Source organism: Scophthalmus maximus, chromosome 8 (genome assembly GCF_022379125.1).
Source record: "Scophthalmus maximus strain ysfricsl-2021 chromosome 8, ASM2237912v1, whole genome shotgun sequence".
Taxonomy (NCBI): Eukaryota; Metazoa; Chordata; class Actinopteri; order Pleuronectiformes; family Scophthalmidae; genus Scophthalmus; species Scophthalmus maximus.
Window position 1 is genome coordinate 9863984 of NC_061522.1, and position 21606 is coordinate 9885589.

General features: G+C 40.8%; 5 protein-coding genes across 7 annotated transcripts; all 5 read left to right on the plus strand.

Annotated features, from left to right (window-relative positions):
- The first annotated feature begins 1697 nt into the window (after positions 1-1697).
- On the plus strand, positions 1698-3774 carry scpp9 (secretory calcium-binding phosphoprotein 9). The gene is made up of 9 exons (XM_035637538.2): positions 1698-1924; positions 2050-2105; positions 2235-2249; positions 2368-2550; positions 2887-2961; positions 3060-3119; positions 3230-3295; positions 3394-3444; positions 3534-3774. The coding sequence occupies exons 2-9, from the start codon at positions 2058-2060 to the stop codon at positions 3603-3605; spliced, it is 570 nt and encodes a 189-aa protein (XP_035493431.1). The 5' UTR covers positions 1698-1924; positions 2050-2057; the 3' UTR covers positions 3606-3774.
- A 1787-nt stretch (positions 3775-5561) lies between these two features.
- Positions 5562-8085, plus strand: odam (odontogenic, ameloblast associated). 2 transcript variants are annotated; one of them, XM_035637457.1, is made up of 10 exons: positions 5562-5586; positions 5701-5766; positions 5860-5895; positions 5987-6034; positions 6201-6452; positions 6543-6599; positions 6700-6822; positions 7426-7458; positions 7581-7664; positions 7818-8085. In XM_035637457.1, the coding sequence occupies exons 2-10, from the start codon at positions 5704-5706 to the stop codon at positions 7851-7853; spliced, it is 732 nt and encodes a 243-aa protein (XP_035493350.1). In that variant the 5' UTR covers positions 5562-5586; positions 5701-5703; the 3' UTR covers positions 7854-8085. The 2 variants fall into 2 exon arrangements, with proteins under 2 accessions (XP_035493350.1, XP_035493351.1); XM_035637458.2 differs by having other exon boundaries at positions 5574-5586; positions 7429-7458.
- Positions 8086-10529: 2444 nt separating this feature from the next.
- LOC118312612 (cell wall protein DAN4) lies at positions 10530-11435 on the plus strand. Its single transcript, XM_035637345.2, has 4 exons — positions 10530-10587; positions 10714-10785; positions 10902-10970; positions 11063-11435. Exons 2-4 carry the CDS (start codon positions 10729-10731, stop codon positions 11225-11227), a joined length of 291 nt encoding a protein of 96 aa, XP_035493238.1. The 5' UTR covers positions 10530-10587; positions 10714-10728; the 3' UTR covers positions 11228-11435.
- Positions 11436-13070: 1635 nt separating this feature from the next.
- LOC118312613 (cell wall protein DAN4) lies at positions 13071-13842 on the plus strand. The gene is made up of 3 exons (XM_035637346.2): positions 13071-13192; positions 13309-13377; positions 13470-13842. Exons 1-3 carry the CDS (start codon positions 13136-13138, stop codon positions 13632-13634), a joined length of 291 nt encoding a protein of 96 aa, XP_035493239.1. The 5' UTR covers positions 13071-13135; the 3' UTR covers positions 13635-13842.
- Positions 13843-19529: 5687 nt separating this feature from the next.
- Positions 19530-21121, plus strand: LOC118312624 (WAS/WASL-interacting protein family member 3-like). 2 transcript variants are annotated; one of them, XM_035637387.1, is made up of 3 exons: positions 19530-19741; positions 19841-19930; positions 20049-21121. In XM_035637387.1, exons 1-3 carry the CDS (start codon positions 19697-19699, stop codon positions 20295-20297), a joined length of 384 nt encoding a protein of 127 aa, XP_035493280.1. In that variant the 5' UTR covers positions 19530-19696; the 3' UTR covers positions 20298-21121. The 2 variants fall into 2 exon arrangements, with proteins under 2 accessions (XP_035493280.1, XP_035493281.1); XM_035637388.1 differs by having other exon boundaries at positions 19841-19882.
- The last annotated feature ends 485 nt before the right edge of the window (positions 21122-21606 follow it).

The following is a 21606-nucleotide window of genomic DNA, read 5'->3' on the forward strand; positions in this document are numbered from 1 at the left end:
CCCCTGCAGCAGCTCATTCCCATTGGAGCTCTCCAACAAGGTGGGGCATTTCCTGTCGTGCAGACAGGCGGAGCAAATGTGAATCCACAGGGGCAGGTGGCTCAGACTGCCGGGGGGGGGCCGGTCACGCTGCTTGCTGTGCTGTCACAGAGAAATGCTGGCGGAAACCCAGGGGGTCAACACGGCGCCCTGTTGACCCCCGGCCAAGTGCAGCTGATCTCGACGGCCGGGCTGAACAACCAGCCCCAGCCGGGCGCCGCCGGTGGGAACGCAGCGGGCAGAGTGAGGTTTCAGCGTTCAGTGGCAGCCCGCCTCAGGGGGACACAGTCTCCGGTGACGAAGGTGATGGCAGCTGAGGAGGAGGACGAGGAGGAGGAGGAATGCTCTGGGATGGAGCCGGAAAAGAAGCAAGCGAAATGAGACCACACAGCTCTCAGACGTCACATGATTTATTCTCATGTCCACTTCCTGTCTCACTTTCTCTCTCTCTTCAATGCTAGAATGTAAATTGTCGTCATGATGACAAATGACCAATAAATTATTGAAAAACAACCGTTGACTCTTTGTTGAATTTTTTGTTCCAACATATTAACACCACACAGATTTGATCAGCTAAAAATATGTCAAAGTGTGATTGAGCACAACACCCGACGCTATGGGTGTGTTTTTTTTCTTCTGATGGAGTTATTTTTGTGCTGCAGTCTGGCACGAGCTGTAAATTTATATTTACAGTCCGCTGGTTACAACGTGATGATTTTCTCTGAATACAAAAAACATCCTATCACTTACACCATATGGCGGAGCCACAGACTTCTTATTTTATTAAGCTTGTGACATGAAAGAAAATCTAAACTCTGACATTAAAAAAAAACTAAAACTACTTTACATAACATTATAGGAAATGTCAGCTGTCACACTGAACTGCAAACAGGAAGAAAATGCATCCTAATTGAAAACGGCATGACAGCGTGTAATTAGTGCAGAGCTCCAGACCAGACTTCCACAGAGGCTGTTTACCTGGTCTGCTGTGGTCTGCCGAGTCAGCGGCAAAAAATCTCTTCCCAGACAGCATCCGCGTGTGTCAACATACCCAGCCAACCGCAGCGGGGAGGAGCTTTGTGGCCCCAAACAACATATTGTGCCGATGAAATATGACAGACATGTGTTCCTGCCTATCAGAGGGTTTTTTACAAAATCAGAAAGAGGTCTGGCGGGTGTCATCAGGGTTGAGCGGGTTCGCATGATATAAGTGGTTATTTTAGGGCCGACTAAAATTTAGACTGAGACAAATATAAAGTCATCACAAATTACAGGTGGGCCTCCTGCTTTGACTTCAAATTACAACAGCGGGAAACGTGGAATTTGCACTTTCCTCCCAGAGTCCTTCTTACTTGAAGTCACACACCGTGTGTTGCTTGTTGGGTCAAATGTTTAGTTGAATTCACACGCGGACAAAAGCGCCTGATGATGACGTCAGTTGTTTGCCTCTCGTGACCACGACCGGCAGACTTTTAATAGTTCTTACCGGTTTTTAAGTTCAGCGGCTTCAAGAAAAAACCTCCACTAAACCCCCCCCAAGACGCTGAATCACTCTGTTATTGTTTGCGGTGACTCGAGGCCGCATGGGGGACAATGTGCGACGGTTGAACCGGGATGAAGAATCTTTGTAAAACAGGCTCACCGACACAGCTCACCGTGTTACATTTCTTTACATCTCATTTTGTGTGTGGAAAGAGAAAAAGATGTCATATCACCAGTCCTCATGACACACAGGTGACCAACATGGTTTGTCAACAAGTCAAGTGTTCTCCGCTGCAATTGGCTCATAATAATCTCTGGGACTGATAAAAAGGTGTTCTACTATCGGAGAGCAACTGTAGTCCGGCTTGGCACATAACTTTTGAAGGAAGAGCAAAAAGATACGGTATGGTGCGATTCAGATCTACCGAAATAGACCTGCTCTAATCAACATAATGTATATATTACCAAAAGATCTACTGAATTGAACAAAGTAATGAATCTAATCTATTCTTTTTCCACATGTTTTAGGTTTCAAGATGAAGTTTTTACTGCTTACAATCGCCTTTGTAGTCACCATCTGCTATGTGAGTAGAGTCTATCTGTCTGTCTGTTTGTCTGTCTGTCTGTCTGTCTGTCTGTCTGTCCATCTGTCTATCTATCTATCTTATATACAAACACTGCATGTAATATCTTTGTCTCTTTGCTTCCTGTAGGTCAGTGCAGGCAAGGTAAGGCACATTCATTTCAATGATCCATGCATGATTAGCACAGAACCCCAAAAGTTAATTCTTGATATTTTTTTCCCACCAAGCCTAATAACAAACCCCTCTCTGTCCGTCCGTTCAGACACAGAGGATGCTTGCAGCCATGAACGCAGGATTGGTGCCAGGCGTGAACGGAGCACTGGTGCCAGGCATGAACGCGGGATTGGCATACGGAGCGAACCCTCGGTTGATGGCAGGAGGCCTGAACCTGCCCATGGTGGCGGGCGGTGGGGCAGGCTTCATCGGGCAGCCACAGTTCCCACAGGTTGGTCCATGGGGTCGTGAAGTGAGAGATGATTGCTCAACGTCATGTAACAGACGTGTGGAAAACTAAAACCAAATCTAACGTGAAGATTGTGCAAAAAATAGAACGTGAAGAAGATTCTTAGTTAAGACATAAGTCCCTGATGTCTTAATTGTCACATCCCTAACAGTAGTTTGAAATCAGATTGCTGTTGAGTAACATTTGGCATTATATGAATTATTTAAGAAATTTAAACAAAAACATGTGCGAAATATAAAATTTTTCATGTAAAGAATGTTAAGTAATTCCACAGTAAGCCTAATATGAAGGTTAACATTTGTTCCCTTTCTCTCAAAGTTTGTTCCTGGACTTCCTGCTTTTGCTTTGCCGGCTCCGGTTCCCAATGTGTACCCCTTCCCAGCTGTCAATACGGTTAGTGGTGGTATTAACACACATCCAGATTCATTGTTTCATGCTTTCAAGTTTCAGATATAATGTTTTACACCTTCTTCTTTTTAAACTACTATCAGCTTCCTTTCATGGGAGTCCCTCAAATGGCCCAGATGAATCCTGCTCAGCAGCCTCCGATGGTGACCACTCTCCTCCTGTCTCTATTTATTACAAGTCACATGACGATATGTAGAAATTGAACAAATCCCTGGCATCACTGAATCTTGCTGTTTTGTTGTCTTTTCTTCAGGGGGTTACAGGTGGTGCCGTGGCACAGCAGTTTCCCCTTCAGGCCGATCCGCTCAGAAGATTCAGGGTAAGAGATGAGTGATCTGTGTTTACTGTACATCAGCTCTATGTGGTGTGAATGACAACAGCACCGGCTCATTGTTTGTTTGTTTTTTGCTTGTCCAGCGTCAGATTATGAAACAGGGCAACAACATGAAGACCACTGTGGATACTCAGGTAAGAGTGTGAAATTTACAAGCAAAAGAAACAAGATTAATCAACAGTGTTGTTGTGTGATGTGTAACTGGTGCTCTTTATTTCCTCAGATTCCAGCTCCCACTGACACAGCGACAGCATCAACTCTCTGTGACGAACATGATCGTCATGAGGATAATTAAGACGACACTGCAACATAGTGTACGACAATAAAACGTTGACTTTTATGGTTTTTGATCACAGCACCTGTGTGTATTATGTTTTATTTTCAAATGAATCTCAGTATAAATTACATGATGGTGGACTATACACGTTTACTTTCCAATAAAAATGAATTCTACTGAAAAGTTTAAGCTTGTCTGATATATGGCTCTGATTTTACACCAGCATGTTGTACAACCAGGATAGTTTATGAGTTAACTACATAAAAATATATGAAAATGTAACTCTGCAATTTGTAGTGATTCTATGCTGCCATCTAAAGGACACTGAGTATAAAGCAAATGTACAGTAAAATAAAAAGCAGGTGGGGTTGAAATTAGAAAAATGTTTTCTCAGTTTCACTTTCAATGGTTAAAGTAAGATAATGAATGCCATCTTATGAAACAGGCTTGTGGACTTCAGAAAAAGTCTGAAATATCAGTCAGGCATAAGTTCTTGTCAAGGAAAATTCCTTTGTTCTGCTTTTTTGCCACTGTACAATAATCAGTCAGTTTTGTCTAGTTGAACAAAATGTGGATCACGCTAAGTTGTTTTAGATTCAGAGCATTAATATAAATCTTTACCTCAACATGCAGATTTGGCAGGCGGTCAAAGTACAGTAGGAAAAATCTATAATGTAGTGTACATTTGTATGTGTACACTAAATGTATTTGTGACAATGAGTTTACATGTACTGTTAAAAAACAAGAGTATTGATTTTTCAAAGTCTTATAGGTTGGACAGAAAATGCTGTCAAACATCCCCCCAAAGAAACACAACAATGAAAGAAAACTGCAGTAGCTGAGCAACATTAGAAGCTATACCCCCCTCACAGTAAACTACTAAGTTACCATCTTCTTGGACATCCTGTCGCTCTTGTTGGTTTGGCCAGAGGTCTTCATTAACATCACATGTAAAGCTTTCCCTGGTGATGCACCACTGGGGAAATCTCCTTGTGTGGAACAAAAATTTCTTACAATGATCACAGGTGTTGTCCTCACGAGCAGCGTTCATGGCGTCCAACAGAGACATCTTACACCTCTTGCCTCTTCCGCGAGCACGTAGCTGCATATGTGCATATGCTTCCTAACTTGATTGTGATTTCTATTCTGTCACCTGCAGCAGGTATCTTGCCAATTTAGCAGACTTCACGAATATTTCATGACAAACATATTTATGGAATATACATGTATGATTTGACAGATTTGGATCATTGATTGGATCATTTTGCATGTGATGGCTGGAACGAGAAAGAGTATGACAATTCATCTGAGATTCAACTCTTGGTTAGTAGGCCATGTGCAAATTCAATGCGATTGAACTCACTCCTTTGCACATGTTGATTGAACTATTGAAAAAGGCCTATTGGTCGCAATTCATGTTCAAAGGTCTCAAAATGAATTTAAAAAACCAGACAGCAAAACGTATGACCTTGTATGAATTTAAATTCATGCTTTTCTCTGTGTATCCCCAACACATTTGTACAGATGATTTGCCAGTGAGATGCCAACATCAGTGTGAACACAGGTCTGACTGTCGTCCTTCCTACTCTCATGATTTAACAACTGTAATTACAAGCCCAAAGCGCCGCACGCAAACGTGTGCACATACACTCAAATGGAGGATCAAACAATTCATGTAAAAGCTGATGCTTTTCCAAACGCTCACAGTTAAAAGTGCAAAGGGTTGTAAATTCAGGGACCTTGAGAGACTCTGTTAATGACTTGACACACACCGTGTCATGGCGTTTAGAGACGTGACTTACACCTAATAACATACTTAGCTGTCCTGTGTTGTAAGTGTCTGAGTCTGATGCCATGAGAAATGTCTGTCACACTGACCACACGTCGTCTGGACGGGTTGGCGGTGGACTGCAGCAGCTCACATGGAGAGGATTTATAAGGGACGTGGACACGGCGAGGAGGCAGGCACACGGAAAGAGAAAGCAGAACCAGAGAGACGGTGAGACGAGTTCGCTGTGCTCATGGTTTTAGCGTTTAACGTTTTTTCTTGTCTGTATGCATTGTATGAATTCTGTTTTTTTATTATGCCTCATTTTTTTTTAACACACTGTAGAACATGATGGAGCGACAAACTGCACTGCTGTTGGTCTGTCTGTTGAGGACAAGCTTTGCTCTGCCAGTGAGTTACAAGTGTTTGCTGTATGACACATCGCTCATATAGTAGCATCTAAAAAGATAAGATCGAGTTTTTTTCATCGTGTTTCTTTTACAGGTACAGATTGGAATTCTTGCAAGCAACAGCAATGAGGTAAAGATAGGTCCTTTAAGTGTTAATGTCTATTTTCTTTCCCTGTAATGTAGGAATAACATTGTCTGATTCAACCTGTTTATGTGTCCAGATCCTGCGACTGAATGGACTAACTCTTGCAGCTCTTGGACAAACACAGGTACAGACTGGGCCCACATGTGTATGTGCTGCTCTGATGCTACTACCATGGAGCCATTTGTTACTCTTCCCTTGTCTCCCTCAGTCCAAAAAAAACAACAACCCCAAAACAAATGTTTGCTTTGGAAAATAATACACAAGCTGAAACAAATCCCCCTCTCTTCCAGGGGTCTTCACTCTTTCCCCAGTTTGTGCTGCAGCAGCAGCAGCAGCCAGAGGTGCTGTTCACTCCACAAGTGCTGAACTTTAACCCTCAGGTCGCTGGACCTTTTGGCCCCCAGGGCCCTCAGCTGTTGCTGCCCAACCAGGGCAACCAGCTGACACCTATGCTCTTCCCCAACGGGCAGCAGGAGCTGCTCGGCCCTGCGCAGGATCCCAACGCTCCTAACGGCCCTCAGCAGGCCCAGAACCCTGTGCAGGTACAACAAGGCGCCAGCCAGAGTTTTCCACTGCAGCTGCCAAAAAGCTCCTGGTGGCCAAAGTTAATTATCCTTTAAAATTTTCTGCAGATGTTTCCACACTTTCAGTACCCTGCGTATGGATTTCCTCAGTTTCCCAGACAGCAGGTACCAAGTCAAACACATTGAATTGTTTGCAAATGCCGGTCTCGACGCTCAGACGCTTCGCTTCAGACTTAAATCAATCTGATGAATTAATCATCCACAGGGCTTCCAGTACTTTGTGCCTTCTTACGGGTATCCCCAGCAGAGGAATGCAGTGGTGCTGCAGCCCAACAACGGACAGCAGAACCTGGACAGAACTACACAAAGACCACAGCTCCCTCTGCAGGTCAATCATGCAATATGACACAAAGTTAAAAAAAGAAGAAGAAAAAATTGGCTTCACTTTGCAAAACAACTGGGGACATACTTCATTTGTCATGAGTGATTTTTAAAAGACAATTGATGAATGAAAATTGGGTGTGTTTACTGGAACAATGGTCTAATATTTACTTGACAACAAAATAATTCATTGGAAAAATGAAAATTGATTTTTAAGCATATTTTTTGTGTCGAGCAGCTGTTTTACTTTGGCAGCTTGAGTGAAGTTTTATAACTTATGTGGACAACGATTAAAAAGATGTGGCTTAGTGATAATAACACAACTGCAGATGTTGAGTCAAGACTGTGGCGACTGTGATGCAACAACATCTGTCTGCCATCCCGACTACACACCGTCTGTCTGGTTCAGTGGCCTGGCGGAAATCATTTCATCCCAGACTGTTAAGTGATGCCGTCTGTAGCTTGACCACATGAAACGGATATTATTTCATTTATTCAAGAAGGTGTAAATTATGACTTGTTGTCGCTGAATATTTAATAAATGTATACATTTAGTTCTTGGGTTTAAAAAAAATGAAAAATCTAATTTTCATGCATGTCCCCTTTACAGCAGGCCTCCCAGCCAAAGGTGCCAACAGAAAGAGTGAGTAGGCAACATCATTTCTTAGAATAAGAACATTTCACAGATAAACTAAGCAAATAGAAAAGTTTCGCAGCAGTTACAGTGAGTCTAACTGTCATGTTTTCATCACTTTTATCTATCAGACACGGCCACTGGGGACACAGAGGGAGTCCACCACAATTCCCCCTGATCCCCGTGGCGACGCACCTGGCCCTGGGATCGATGAGGTAGGATTTCATTCGATGAAACTCAAATTTTGATGATTTGGATTTGTCATCCTCCACTTTTCTGTCACACATCGCTGCCATTTACTGTACTCTGGAGAATCTGACTATGAATAATCAATAATCAAACTGTTGTTTTTCTGAATGTTTCTCCAGGGTCACTCCAACTTCCCCTTCCTGTTTGAGCCTTAGATGTCACTTGGGAAATTGCAATAATGTGATTTGGGGAAAATTGATTTCTTTGTGTCTGGCTGTTTTCACCACAAGCTCATTCCTTGGCAAAAGAAGCCGGAGTGCGCTGTTCTTCTAAATGCAACTTATTTGTATTTTTTTTTTATAATAAACTGAAACTGTATTGCTTGTTTCAGGAATTTGCTCCTCTGTTTAACAACATGCCAAATAAAAAAACTTCGCCAAATGATAATTGTTTCAGTATTTTATTGTGGTAAACCGTTTTTCCACGGATGTGCCATTAGAAATGTGAGCTATGATGCCTTGATAACATTGGAGAATATAAACTTGTTGCTTCATTCCTGAGTGAAGTGTAAAGGCAAGAAAACAAATCAAAAAGAATCAGTTGTCAAATTTATAGCCAGCTTATTAGACTTAATCAATTCTAATCTATCAATGCCTTGCACTCTTTTCCAGTCGACTTCTTCTGAATCTTCTTATTCTCCGACAAGCTCAGCGATGTTCGTCCTGAAATAAATACATTAGGTCAAATTAACCACACAAGCCTAATGCTGTGTCACAGTCCATAAATGTGCTAACAGTGATGCAGAAGAGTGGGGACTAGAAGCATGAACTTAATATTTTAGTGATTAGTGATAGAGAATCAATTCAGAGGTATAAATGGTGTTACATGCTCAAAGAAATTAAAATCAAAAGAATTAAAAACCCAAAGAGAAAGCAAGTCTAAAGAGGTGAGTCGCAAGATGCTTTTTAATTTAGTCTTTTCACTACATCTGTAGCGTCTCAGTGTTTCACTGTGGGCTTACCGCACAATATGGACCAGATCTGGGTTCTTCTTCGCGTCTCCCCAAATGCCCAACTGGCTCTGCATTCAGTATTCTAGGCTGAAAAAACATTGCACAAGTATCCTGGGTGGAGCACAGATAAAGTGTTTTTACAGTAAATGACCGTCAAATTAATTGTGTTAAAAGTGGTGGTTCAATGGTGTGTGTGGCAAAAGGTCTGGAAAACCTCTTTATATTGCAGATGTACATAATTGAAAGGGAAATAGGCTTTTTTCATTGTAGTTTTTCACATATTGTTTTAAATAACACTCACCCTTTTGTTATCATGGCAGATCTTATTATCAAAATCTTACAATTTCTGGACTGATTACATAATCTCAATAAAAAAGTGAAATTGCCTTTTTTTTCAAAATGCCAAACTATTTCTTTAATCTACCAAACTGAACTGTTTGGGAACTGTCTTTTTCTTCTCCTTGAAGTAAGAACCAGCTAGTGGTTATTCCCATCAGTCTGTGGAATCAAAAAACTATTAATAAGTATAAGTATAATAAATTAGTATAACTAACAATCAGATTCTATGGTTGATCCGAGAACCCTTCAGACAGGACCACCTTCTGACCACTGGAGCCTGCATCTTCTGCTTCCTGTTTCACCGTCTGCTCACCATCACACACACACACACACACACACACACACACGCACACACACACACACACACACACACACACACATACACATATATATTTATTCATAAACCAACACACATATGCGCACGTACATTTGAATGCGTGCACACACTCACATGCACACACACAGGCACATATTTATACATACATGAACACACACACACACACACACACACACACACACATTTATGCATACATTTACAGTATACACACATATTTATGAACACAAACACACACACGCACACATTGAAGGTAATACTCACAGGAGCAGCAGCGGCTGCTGACAGATGTAAGGCTATGAGACACAAGAGCATCATTGTTTCTGGAAAACATGCAAAAGCACATTACTTAAATTGAAACAGTAAATGACCTTAACTGTATTATTCCCTAATACAGACCAGACATCACATTCGATATAGCAAGTCACTAACTATATTGCATCTATTCCACACATCCACTCACCTGCACTGTGCAAGTACACAGTGTGTTTATGTGAGGCCTGGTCAGGCAGATACAGATCAGACATCAGACATGGAGACACAATGTTATCTTAGTCATCCTTATGCATTTGCAAAACAGAAACTTACTTCACCCATTGTTTTCCAATAACTTCCTAATTTAGTTGATCCCTCTTTTCTTAGCAACAGTGACTGCTAGCAGTGATGTGTAATCATGAAAAACAAATTGGACACTTCAAACATCCACTGATCATTATGTGATTTAAGTGCTTGAGTAACTTAAGCCGGAGTATCCATCAATATCCTGAGACAAGAGGGAGCAGACGGGAAAGCATGTTTCCCTGGGTGTTTCTTAATACGTCCTTAAACCACTGGATTTGTAATCATAAGACCAGGTATTTTCCATGTGTTGCACATCTTGTGCAACACATGGAATGCTGAAGAATATGCTGAAGAATGAAGAGACTTGCATGAAGAATAAAGAGACTTGCATGTTTTAAGAATTTAAAACTAATATTTAGATTTGACAAAGGCAGTACAGTTCTGATATTTAATTACAGTAATGCCACAGTATATATCAAATAGTCCACATGTGGTTTCAGGCTCCAAACAGTAGCCACACCTTGAAAATGTGGAGGGGAAGATTTCCTAATAATTGCAATTTCCCAACAACGCTGGTTATGTAAATGACCCGACATCCGCTCCTGTACCTGTATATAAGAAAAGCCCCAACAGTCCCAACAACACTCCAGCGACCTCCTCCACCACCCGTGTGACAGTCTACTCAAATTGCGAAGTCTTGTCGGTAATATTGTCATTGGTTCATTTAATAGTATAATATTCTGTTCTCCCTGTGCAATGATAGTTGTGATAATTTGGATGCAAAATGTTCAACTGAGCAACTTTCCCTGTGCTTCTTGTTTTTCAACAGGTGATCACTGCAGCCATGCTGAAGGTAGTGTTTGTGCTTGGATGCCTCCTGAGCCTCACCCTGGCTAAACCTGTGAGTGAAACATTCTTATATTCAATATCAAATATTCCTATGTTTTAATAGTATTACTCTTATTGTAATAGTATGATGCGGGAAATATCCAACGTGCAACTTTTGGATCTTTGCAGCGGGACATGGAACACAGACGACTTGCCCGATCCGACTCCAACTCTGGCTCCGACTCAGACTCCAATGAGGTGAGGTTCCTCTCTGTCCTCTGTTACTGAGAAAGTCCTCAGAAAATGCTCTGCTAGGCAACTGATGATGAATGTTTCTGATTTTCTTGAAGAGAGCTTCAGCCGGGCCTAACCTGAGCACGCAGCAGTGGATCCAGATCCTTCTCGCCCTCTTCCCAACCCCAGCACCTACTACTGCAGCTACGACTACAGCTGCCACCACCACGACAACAACCCCGACAACGACAACCACAACTGCTGCTCCTGTAACAAAATAAAATCTGAAATTCAAGCAGTGAATGAAATCCAACATATCGTGGGATTCTGATTTTGGACATCAGTGCTATTTTGTGACCTGCTTTACTGAGAACTTCAACTGTTTTAAACAAATGCTTCCACACCCAACATCCAAGTTCAAGTAAAACCATGGATCAAAATCACTGTTTTCTTTGTTTCATCTGCTGAATAAACTTCATAAATGGAAAAGCTGTTGACTAAATATGTCTTTTTTATTAATATCTAGTTTCAGAAACATTAATGAAACCTCTGGTTATCCTTCATATTAGGTTTGGGTTTTTTCGATTGCTCATATGCATTGATAAAAACTAAAGACACATTGTCAAAACTCTTCACATAGTGAGTGAAACAGAAGTCTTTATAGACCAAACTGTGAAACATTTTTCATTGCTTTCACACAAAATGTATTCAATGACCTCATTTTCCAAAAATCCATGAACTATTTTCTCATTCATACTCTACCAACTGCAAAACAATTAATACCTGCAGCAAATTTTTCAAATGCTAACACATTGTTTACAAAACTGTTGAAAACGCATTCAAAACAGAATGGTGGCAAATGTCATGCATTCCTGCACAAACCATATTACAATATATAGAAAATCTTGGCAGAGTATTTACAATAAAATTAGCTTATAATCTTTCCAAATATAGCTCATTGCAATTTCAGCTGAAAGTCTGCCAATGTGTTTTTAGTCTCATGACCGAACAGAGAAATTGTGACAAATTGCTTCAGGAGGATTTTGTTTGGAAACATGGATCATGGAAGAAAAGTTTGGAGGGAAAAGAGGAGTGGCAGGGAGAGAGGGAGGATGCGTGGAGGACAAAGGAGAGGAAGACCAAGGCTGGTGATGTTGATGAGAACTTGTGGCCAAATGCAAATACATTTTCAATTGAATTTAATTTGTATAGAGCCAAATCACAACATACAATATCTCAAGGCACTTTACAACATGAGGTAGAGACCTCACAATATTACAGAGAAACCCAAGAGTTCCCACAATGAGCAGCGCTTGGCGACCGTGGAGAGAAAAAAACTCTCTTTTACAGTAACAGGAAGAAAACCTCCAACGGAACCGAACTCAGTTGTTGGTGGAACATGTGCCTCGACATGCAGGAGAGAGGGGACTAGAACCCTCACAGTACTGTACAGTATGAGTAATCATACTAAATGGTTTCTCGTTTTTTTTGTAATCATTATTGCAGCCCTGGACTTTTGGGATCATTTTTTGTTTCAACCTTTTATTTTGCACAAGTAAATTACATTATTCAAGGATAAATAAAAGATAAAGGATTATTGAAGAAATATTTGATTCATTTTCTTACATATAATTGAGTACAATCAATGAAGTAAAATATGTTTTTCTCATTCTATAATGTAATACTGATTCATGTGAAAAAAAGTTAATACTTCAAAGATATGAGTTCATCATAAATCTGATGATCCCTGTTGTTAGCGTTCTTTAAGTCAATATGTGATGAGTGACAGTGTTTTTTTTCTGAATGAAACTTGTCGCCAGTGTTTTGGTCGAACAAGCTCATTTGGAGACATGTCTAAAGTGTTGTGGTGATTCATTGTTCGGCCCAGATACATGTTGGTGATGAAGACTGTATGAAGCGTTTTTGAAAAAGTGTCTACAGTATGGACCAATGGTATATGGTCCAGGTGTGGTTTCAGGCTCTAATCCGTAGCCACACCTTAAAAAATGTGGAGGGGGAAGATTTCCTAATAATTGCAATTTCTCAACAACGCTGGTTATGTAAATGACTCTCCTCTACCTGTATATAAGAAAAGCCCCAACAGTCCAAACAACAGTCCAGCGACCTCCTCCACCACCCGTGTGACAGTCTATTCAAATTGCAAAGATTTGTGTGTGATCACTGCAACCATGCTGAAGGTAGTGTTTGTGCTTGGATGCCTCCTGAGCCTCACCCTGGCTAAACCTGTGAGTGAAACATTCTCATATTCAATATCAAATATTCCTATGGTTTAATAGTATTACTCTTATTGTAATAGTATGATGCGGGAAATATCCAACGTGCAACTTTTGGATCTTTGCAGCGGGACATGGAACACAGACGACTTGCCCGATCCGACTCCAACTCTGGCTCCGACTCAGACTCCAATGAGGTGAGGTTCCTCTCTGTCCTCTGTTACTGAGAAAGTCCTCAGAAAATGCTCTGCTAGGCAACTGATGATGAATGTTTCTGATTTTCTTGAAGAGAGCTTCAGCCGGGCCTAACCTGAGCACGCAGCAGTGGATCCAGATCCTTCTCGCCCTCTTCCCAACCCCAGCACCTACTACTGCAGCTACGACTACAGCTGCCACCACCACGACAACAACCCCGACAACGACAACCACAACTGCTGCTCCTGTAACAAAATAAAATCTGAAATTCAAGCAGTGAATGAAATCCAACATATCGTGGGATTCTGATTTTGGACATCAGTGCTATTTTGTGACCTGCTTTACTGAGAACTTCAACTGTTTTAAACAAATGCTTCCACACCCAACATCCAAGTTCAAGTAAAACCATGGATCAAAATCACTGTTTTCTTTGTTTCATCTGCTGAATAAACTTCATAAATGGAAAAGCTGTTGACTAAATATGTCTTTTTTTCTTAAAAATCCAGTTTCAGAAACATTAATGAAACCTCTGGTCAGTGTGAATACACAAAAAAATGGTGTCAGTTAATTGTAAGTTCCTTCTTGTGGCAGTATACAAATGATGAAAACATTAGCACATATGTGCTTACAGCTACATCTCTAACGTCAATCAAATGTAAATGCTGAATAGGGGCATTTTCAGTTTTTCTTGAACAAAGTTTTTCTTGATCATAAGTGTATCATAACAATGTTTATCTCCATTCTCAGTAACTAGCTTTTCTCAATACTTCTGTGCCTTCATCTGTCTGGCTCTTGTGAGGACTGTGGTCAGAGTGATTCACCACTGAAAAAAATGAATCTGCATTAGACAGAAACAAGAGGCTAATAATAAAAATTAGATCTTATAAGTAATTAAAGGTAAAACTTTTTTCTTCTTAGGAGTATGTTCACTTTCTGAAATAACGCTCACGGTGCGGTTAGAAGCCAATCTTGACATTTTTCCTTCGTGCAACAAAGGACCTAAGATTGAGCGTCTCAAACCAATTATGACATCAATCATCAGATCCGCCTGTGAGTCACATGTTCTTTCATTGCTGTGGTGGTGTTGTGGCATTTCTTCCAATTCTTCATGTTCTCGACTGAGCACTTTCAAAGGAGCTTTTGATGTGAAATAATTCGATCGAAGGTCTCTGGCGAGAAGAAAGAGTCGTAAGCTCGGATGACATTGGTGAGGTCCGTGTGTGGTCATACTGTATGCTGTAACCCAGTGTAATAATCCTTTGTATATTACAAAATGTGCCTCTGTATGTCTTAAGCTTTTCCCCATTCCAGTGCCATTCCCACGACCTTGTGTTTTTCCCCTCTTGCCATCCCACGCGTCCCTCCACCAGTCAGTCTGTGGGAAAATGAGACTGGCAGCACCTGACTGACAGGGGAACCTGCCTTTAGGGCACACTCACCATGAACATTGTCCGACTGTATCAATAAAGCAATGGGTGGAAGTGTATTTGATTTGAAAGTCTTTTTTAAAATTTTGTTTTCAACCATAAGAGAGACTCACCTAGTCCCAGGTGTTGTAAGGAGCTGAGAGGGAAAATAGCAGTGTATAAATACACAAGTTTAGAGTCATTGATATAATAAAGTGTCAAAGCACAAACCGTGGACAGACAGTTTTTAAAATGATCCCGCCGAATACAGTATTTCATCAAACTTCACAATCTTACGACAAGGAGAATATAAAAAACACCTTTGGCAGCTGCTGGACAACTGGAGGAAGATGTTTTCTTCAAAAAGTGCACATGGAAATGTGAGTGTTTCAAACCAGACTCAAAACAATACTCTGTAGTTGGCCTTTATGTCAATATCACTCTTGGCTTTGAAGACAGACTTTCATCTCTGAGGATTAAATTGCAAGAACAGCCTGCTAAAGAAAAAATCTATAAAAATGTAGGTGATGATAGTGCATGTGAATTGAAAACGAATCAATGAAAATGTATGTGGAATGAAAATTTAAGTTGTAAATCATTTGATTTGATTAAAATAGTTGTGACATGTTTCATCATTTTCCCTTTCGTACATTCATCATTTGCAACACAAAACTGCCATTCATATTGCAGGAAAGTGGTCTCTAGGGTAGAAGTAAGAAATACATAATTATTGACCACATATCACACTAACCTCTCAAATGTGATAGCTGGAGCTTCTTCTCTTTGGTGTGATGACGATGATGATGATACTACCCACAGCTGAAGGGGATGATCGGCAGGACGTGCATATTTATAGAACTTGAACAGCTGGAGGTTGTTGTACTTGGCTTTGAGCATGTTGTTGGTTGTCAGGCACATCACCTGGTTCCATATTAAACAGCATTCAAAAATGTTCAGTTTCCTTTGTTTACCTTTTTCGTCTCTCGCCAAATGCCTGAAAGAGTTAGGAAAACCATCACCATCAACATTCAGACGTTCTGGCAGGACTATTCTGTTGTTAAGGTAAAGGATGAGCCAGTGTTCCTCGTTTGCGGAGGCCGTCACGGTGATGGATAAAACCCGAAATCGAGAATCATTAAGGAGCGCCTTGTTGCTGCTGCAGGGCTGCCACATTTGTTCCGAGGTGTCAGTTTGACTTACAGAACACTTGCATATTACCGAGATGCTGCAAATATCATTACACTAAAAAAAACACTGAAGGGCACGCCGAAGAAATTCCCAGTCTTCCTAAGTGGCCTTCAATGAAACAACAGACAACAAATAAGGCCCAACTAGCCATTTTTGTGTGTGTGGGAGTGGGATTAATGACGAGTTTGACATTAGGGAGACTACGCCGTCTCTGCAGGCCATTCATGCTCTGACAGGTGCAAGTGGAAAGGGGTAATAAAACTCAGGTTTCAGAGCATGGAAAGTACACAAGGAACTGAATTAAATTTGCTATTTAATGTAGAACAGGCTAATATCTAGGCATGCAGCTGCCAAGCCCAACTCCATCCTGTTCGCCATTTATCATAGTTTATAAGATATTGAACATACCACGTGTCCAAATCACATTCATTTCAACACTGCTCTTCCTTGGGCCCTTAACAATACACATGTCGAGACAGAGATTCCTTGCTTTGTAGTTAGATTTTCAGAATCAAGCCTGCTTTTAACAGGAAGCCATCGGAAGCAAGAAGCTATGAATATACCAATAAAGCCAGATGAAAAACAAACTAAAGCCCTACCGGCTCAGATGTGGTGCTGACGCTGATGATAAGTGGGACGCTGGAACTGAATTAATGGAAATTTCCTATAACGGCAGATCCGAGGAGAGTTCAAAAGAGGAGTCTTTGTTATCATGAAGTAGTTTCATAGTTTAGTTCATAGTTTCATATTGTTATATTAGTAGGTGTAGTAGGTGCATATTGATATTGTCTGCTGGTTTGTGCATCATTCGACTAATCACTTGACAGCTTGAAAAACATCCAAACGTTTTATTAATCGGTGCAACCAGGCGTAACCAGGAGCGCAAACAAACAATGCAATGCAACGGCTTTAAGTATTAGATATGACGACACATGAGTTTTTGAGAAATGTTTGGGCAATTTGTTTGTCTGCTTTGTTTCATTGCAAAACACATGGGCTACTCTCAAGTCACCTGTGATTGGCTGACCGCCACTATATATTCCACACTGAATATTGCTTCTGCACCAACTGCGCATATCCCAGCACTCTTTGTTCACAATAACTGAAAGAGCAGAACGTTCAGAAAGGCAAGGAGAAATTCGACGAGTAGTAAAAAATATTAGGAACAATATCTAGAGAGGATCTTTGTTATTTCAAGTGACAAATAAATTTATTTCTCTGTTTTGTTTTGGGGCTTTTTTAGATGCAGGCTTTCGGCGTGAAGATTGTCGCTCTGGCGGTCATCATGATGCTCGTCTCCAGCTCTTTGGTAAGACACGCTCTTTCTGTTCCGAGTCCTTCTCTTTGCTTGAAGCACTAATTTACCAAAATTACCTGTTTACTTTTAAAGGCTAAACCAACCCATAGGATCGAGAAGCGTTCAAGCGAAGAGGTCAGTATTTAGTTTTTAATACAATTATGCACATGACATTTTGAACAGATATTATTTTTCAGTTATAAATTTAAAAAAATGTACCATTTGGAAATTTTTCCTTATTGTCCTTTCCCCCCCAACAGAATCGCAGAACTCCCTCCAACAACAATATGTCTTTTTCCCAGCTGACTGAGTTGCTCAAGCTCCTGCAGGTCTTCAGGGCCCTGGCTCAGCAGGCTGTTGTAACTCCAAAACCATGATGTGATCAGGCTGTGGAAGATCACCGTATTGGTTAAATGCAAATGAAAGCAATAAAGAACATTTAAAATGTCATTCATTTTGTCCTGGTCTTGATTTCCTGAGGGGTTAAGATAGTCTGAATGTGTAGGTGCTTACCTAAAATAAACAATGTTATGGACACAAATCATTTTCGACAAACATCCCATATCAGGTTTCCATAAATAAATAATAATGATGATAATTTCCCATGAATGTTTTCAGAAGGTATTTGCTTTCTTTGCTGTTGTGAAAAATGACAATGTACATATTCATTCATTCTTCTGTGACCATAACACCACCACGCAACTGTTCAGTTGGCTGTCACCAACCAGGCTCAAGCCCAGACAACAATTGCCATATAGCAAACCCCACTTCAGGAAAAAAACAAGGATATATATTTTCACAAATGTGCAACATCACAGTAACAACTGTGTGTGTGTGTGTGTGTGTGTGTGTGTGTGTGCGTGTGTGTGTGTGTGTGCGTGCATGTGTGTGTGTGCCTGTGTGTGTGTGTGTGTGTGTGTGTGTGTGTGTGTGCGTGTGTGTGTGTGCGTGTGTGTTTGTGTGCGTGTGTGTGTGCCTGCGTGCGTGTGTGTGTGTGCGTGCGTGTGTGTGTGCGTGTGTGTGTGCCTGCATGCGTGTGTGTGCGTGCGTGTGTGTGTGCGTGTGTGTGTGTGTGCGTGTGTGTGTGTGTGCCTGACCCTGTGAGATCCTGTCGGAAAATCAATGAGCAGAAAAACATCGAAATGCCCTAAGAAACATCTGGTTTTCAGTGATTCATCTTCATCTTGCTTTTTTCATCACACCTGGGGTAAAAAAAAACACTGTAATATGAATGTTTTGTTACGGGTTGGAATATTTGTCATATGACATTCATGCAGTTCATGAACCAAAAGATTTCCACAATTAAAATGTTTTGTTTTCTGACACACGACGGGCCTCCTGGTTTATTGAAAGCATGTCAGGTTAAAGACACATCATGAAACCAGCTGCCAAGACGAGCTCTTTATCAACCGCTTATCTGCGCCGTCTGGATCAGATTCCTTTCTCAAATCCCCGAGGGCACAACTTTATGTATATCCTCAAGACTCCTATAGATCCTGTGTTTAGGTTCCGATCTTGTTCAGAAAATGATGCTACTGTTTAGTGAAGATTTTGCTACACTTTGTCTCTTCCTTTATCCTGCACACAGTGTCTTATTTGTGCTTTTTATATTTCTATAAATATATATATATATTTTTCAATCTTTAGATGGGAGGGAGAAATCAAAAATAAATCTCTGGCTGCTTGCAACAGGTCGTAAAATGTAATGACTGCTGTAGAGGACATGAATGAGGTTCACCATGAGCAAACAAGATGATTACAGTATTTCGAAAGGATTGAGCAAGTATTGTTTTGCAGGTGCAGGAAATAAAGTTCCGGGCAACAATATTACTGTTTCGCAAGTATCCGGACCTCAAAATAACACATCAGTCTTCCCCGAGGTCAATGAAGAAAATGTTTGATATTCCTCTCTAAATATAAGCGTATTGTGTTGCAGCATGTTGATGTTGATCGATATTCTGCATTTTGCTCCAAATTCAAAAAATACTAAAAACAAAAGGAAGGGAAGTGAAGTGTGGGTGGGCTTGGTGTTCGATAAAGCCCAGCATGTGTCGTGAAATTCCTCAAGTCCATAAGGATAATAAACAGGATGTGGACATCAGTATTGCGAAAAAAAAAACCCACAGTCTAGTGTGGTAATGACATTGTGTTCACGCCTATTTTGGTTTTGTCTGCGGCGGCTGCCATGAGACCGACCACATGTGAGATGAAGCAACACACCTACACAGTGTGAGACCAACGTGGGCACACCAAGGCACTTTAAAAGGCTGTTTAAAAAGCAAATGGAGTTTTCCAAGGGGACCAGCGTGCAGGTAGAGTGCACACGCTGGATGTTAAATTCATCCTTAAGCTGTTTACACTCATACTCAGCGGCGGTGCGAGGGCAGCTCTGACTTTTCAAGGGATTTGAATTGCAGCTTGAAGCGCACAATGTTTTTCCTCCTGACGATTCTCTTCTTGATCAGTTCAGCCGCTGTAAGTACAACATTCGTGCTGGAATTTCTGTGAATTGTGAATAATTTCAGCTAAAATGAAAAACAAAACAAGGGTATTTTACTCATTATCTTTTTGCAGAACTGTCACCATTATCACAGCAGTGATTCAGACAGTGATGAGGTAAGAATGAATTCTCGTCACCATAGCAGTGAGTCTGACAGTGATGAGGTAAGAACCGATCCGAACCTTTCATTTACTAACCACAGTGAGAGCATAGCGAGACAAGCTTGCTTTTAAATGATTTTGAATAAATGAAAGACATTTCAATGTTTTTGTCTTGCTGCAGAGTGGCGATCATTATCAGCTCAAGCCTCTTCCTCCCTGGCCTTCCTTCCCTTTCTGGCCTCTGTTCCCTGGTCTGTGGCCACAGCCCCCACCTGCTCCCGTCCCACCTCCCCCTCCACCCCCAACAACAACAACAACAACAGCAACAACAACAACAACAACAACAACACGCCCAACCACAACCACACGCCCGCAGACCACCACGACCGCAGTCGTCTCCACCACCGAGAGTCGGGGAGACAACGGGTGAACTGTGCCGATCAGGAAGAGCCGCGAGAACAGAAAGGGTTCCAGGATATCGAAACATATGCTTCGTCAGTTTTGCATTTACAAGTTAGGATTTAGATTTCGAAGACATGTTTGAACCAGATTTTATTGACCTTTACAAATATATATATATATATATATATATAAATGGCATGTTTTTACATTTCAGTATTGGTTCGGCATCCTTTCCACACGCTTATGATCTGTTATCTGATTATATTTACTTTTCAGATCATTTTAATCAGCACAAGGTCTTATATCATCCCATATCGCTCCATATGACAATGCAACGAATGTAGTGATATATTGTGATTCGGTAGTTATATATATATAAATTAGAGACAGATATTTAGTCAAGGTGTAATTATGAGTTTTGTGGGAGTGGACTGTGGGCGGATGCTGACGACATGCCGCTGTAATATGCATCCAGAGGGCGCACACACCACCATCCTGGGATCAAGACAGCTCAAGAAGGGGATGAGTGTTGAGCCGATAATACCCAACTCTCAGCTTCATCACTGAAGTCTCCCAGACTGGGTTTTTCATCCAGAGTCAGCTTCTTGACCTATAGTTTTCATTCACCTCACTGCACTGTCGGGCTCTTTGCTGCATTCACGCACCGCTGCATTCACAGACTCACTGAAAGACGCCTCTTTCTTAATATACAACTGAATCACAGTTATTGCACGTGTTAATTTTTGTTTTTTGCACAACGGCTCATTATGAATGTAATTTTATTCCGAAGTTTGTTTGTCAATGTCTTTGCTGCTGTAAATCAAACATGAATAAATATATTGTATATTCATATATATTCCCTATAAATACTGTGCAACAAGTGTTCTTTTTTTCTTATATCACAGAGACATTAGGTGAATTTTTTAAATCCTGTGTGACAGTTTCGAATAAAACACCTGGAATTCTAAGAACAACACAACTGAAGAAAATGTAAGAAAATAATTTCTTACTTATTAATTTGACACATATAAACAGCCACTATATTTTTAAATTTGAGGACTTTTGAGTGAACAGTCCTGAAACCCTGAGCTGTTACAGTGTTAACAACTACTCTTGGATGAGATTTAAAACCTTGTCTGACAAACAAGAAAACTAAGTAAAACTGAAAATATTAATTTAGCCTCTCCTATAACTTTTTTCTTCCCACAATTGTGCAACTGTACCTGCAATCTCTAACTCTGTGCTGCTGGAACAGAAGAACAGAAAATGTTCAAACGCACCACTTTGTGACAAGGTTGAAGTTGGCCTTATCTTCTGTGTCTAGGTCTCTGGTACAA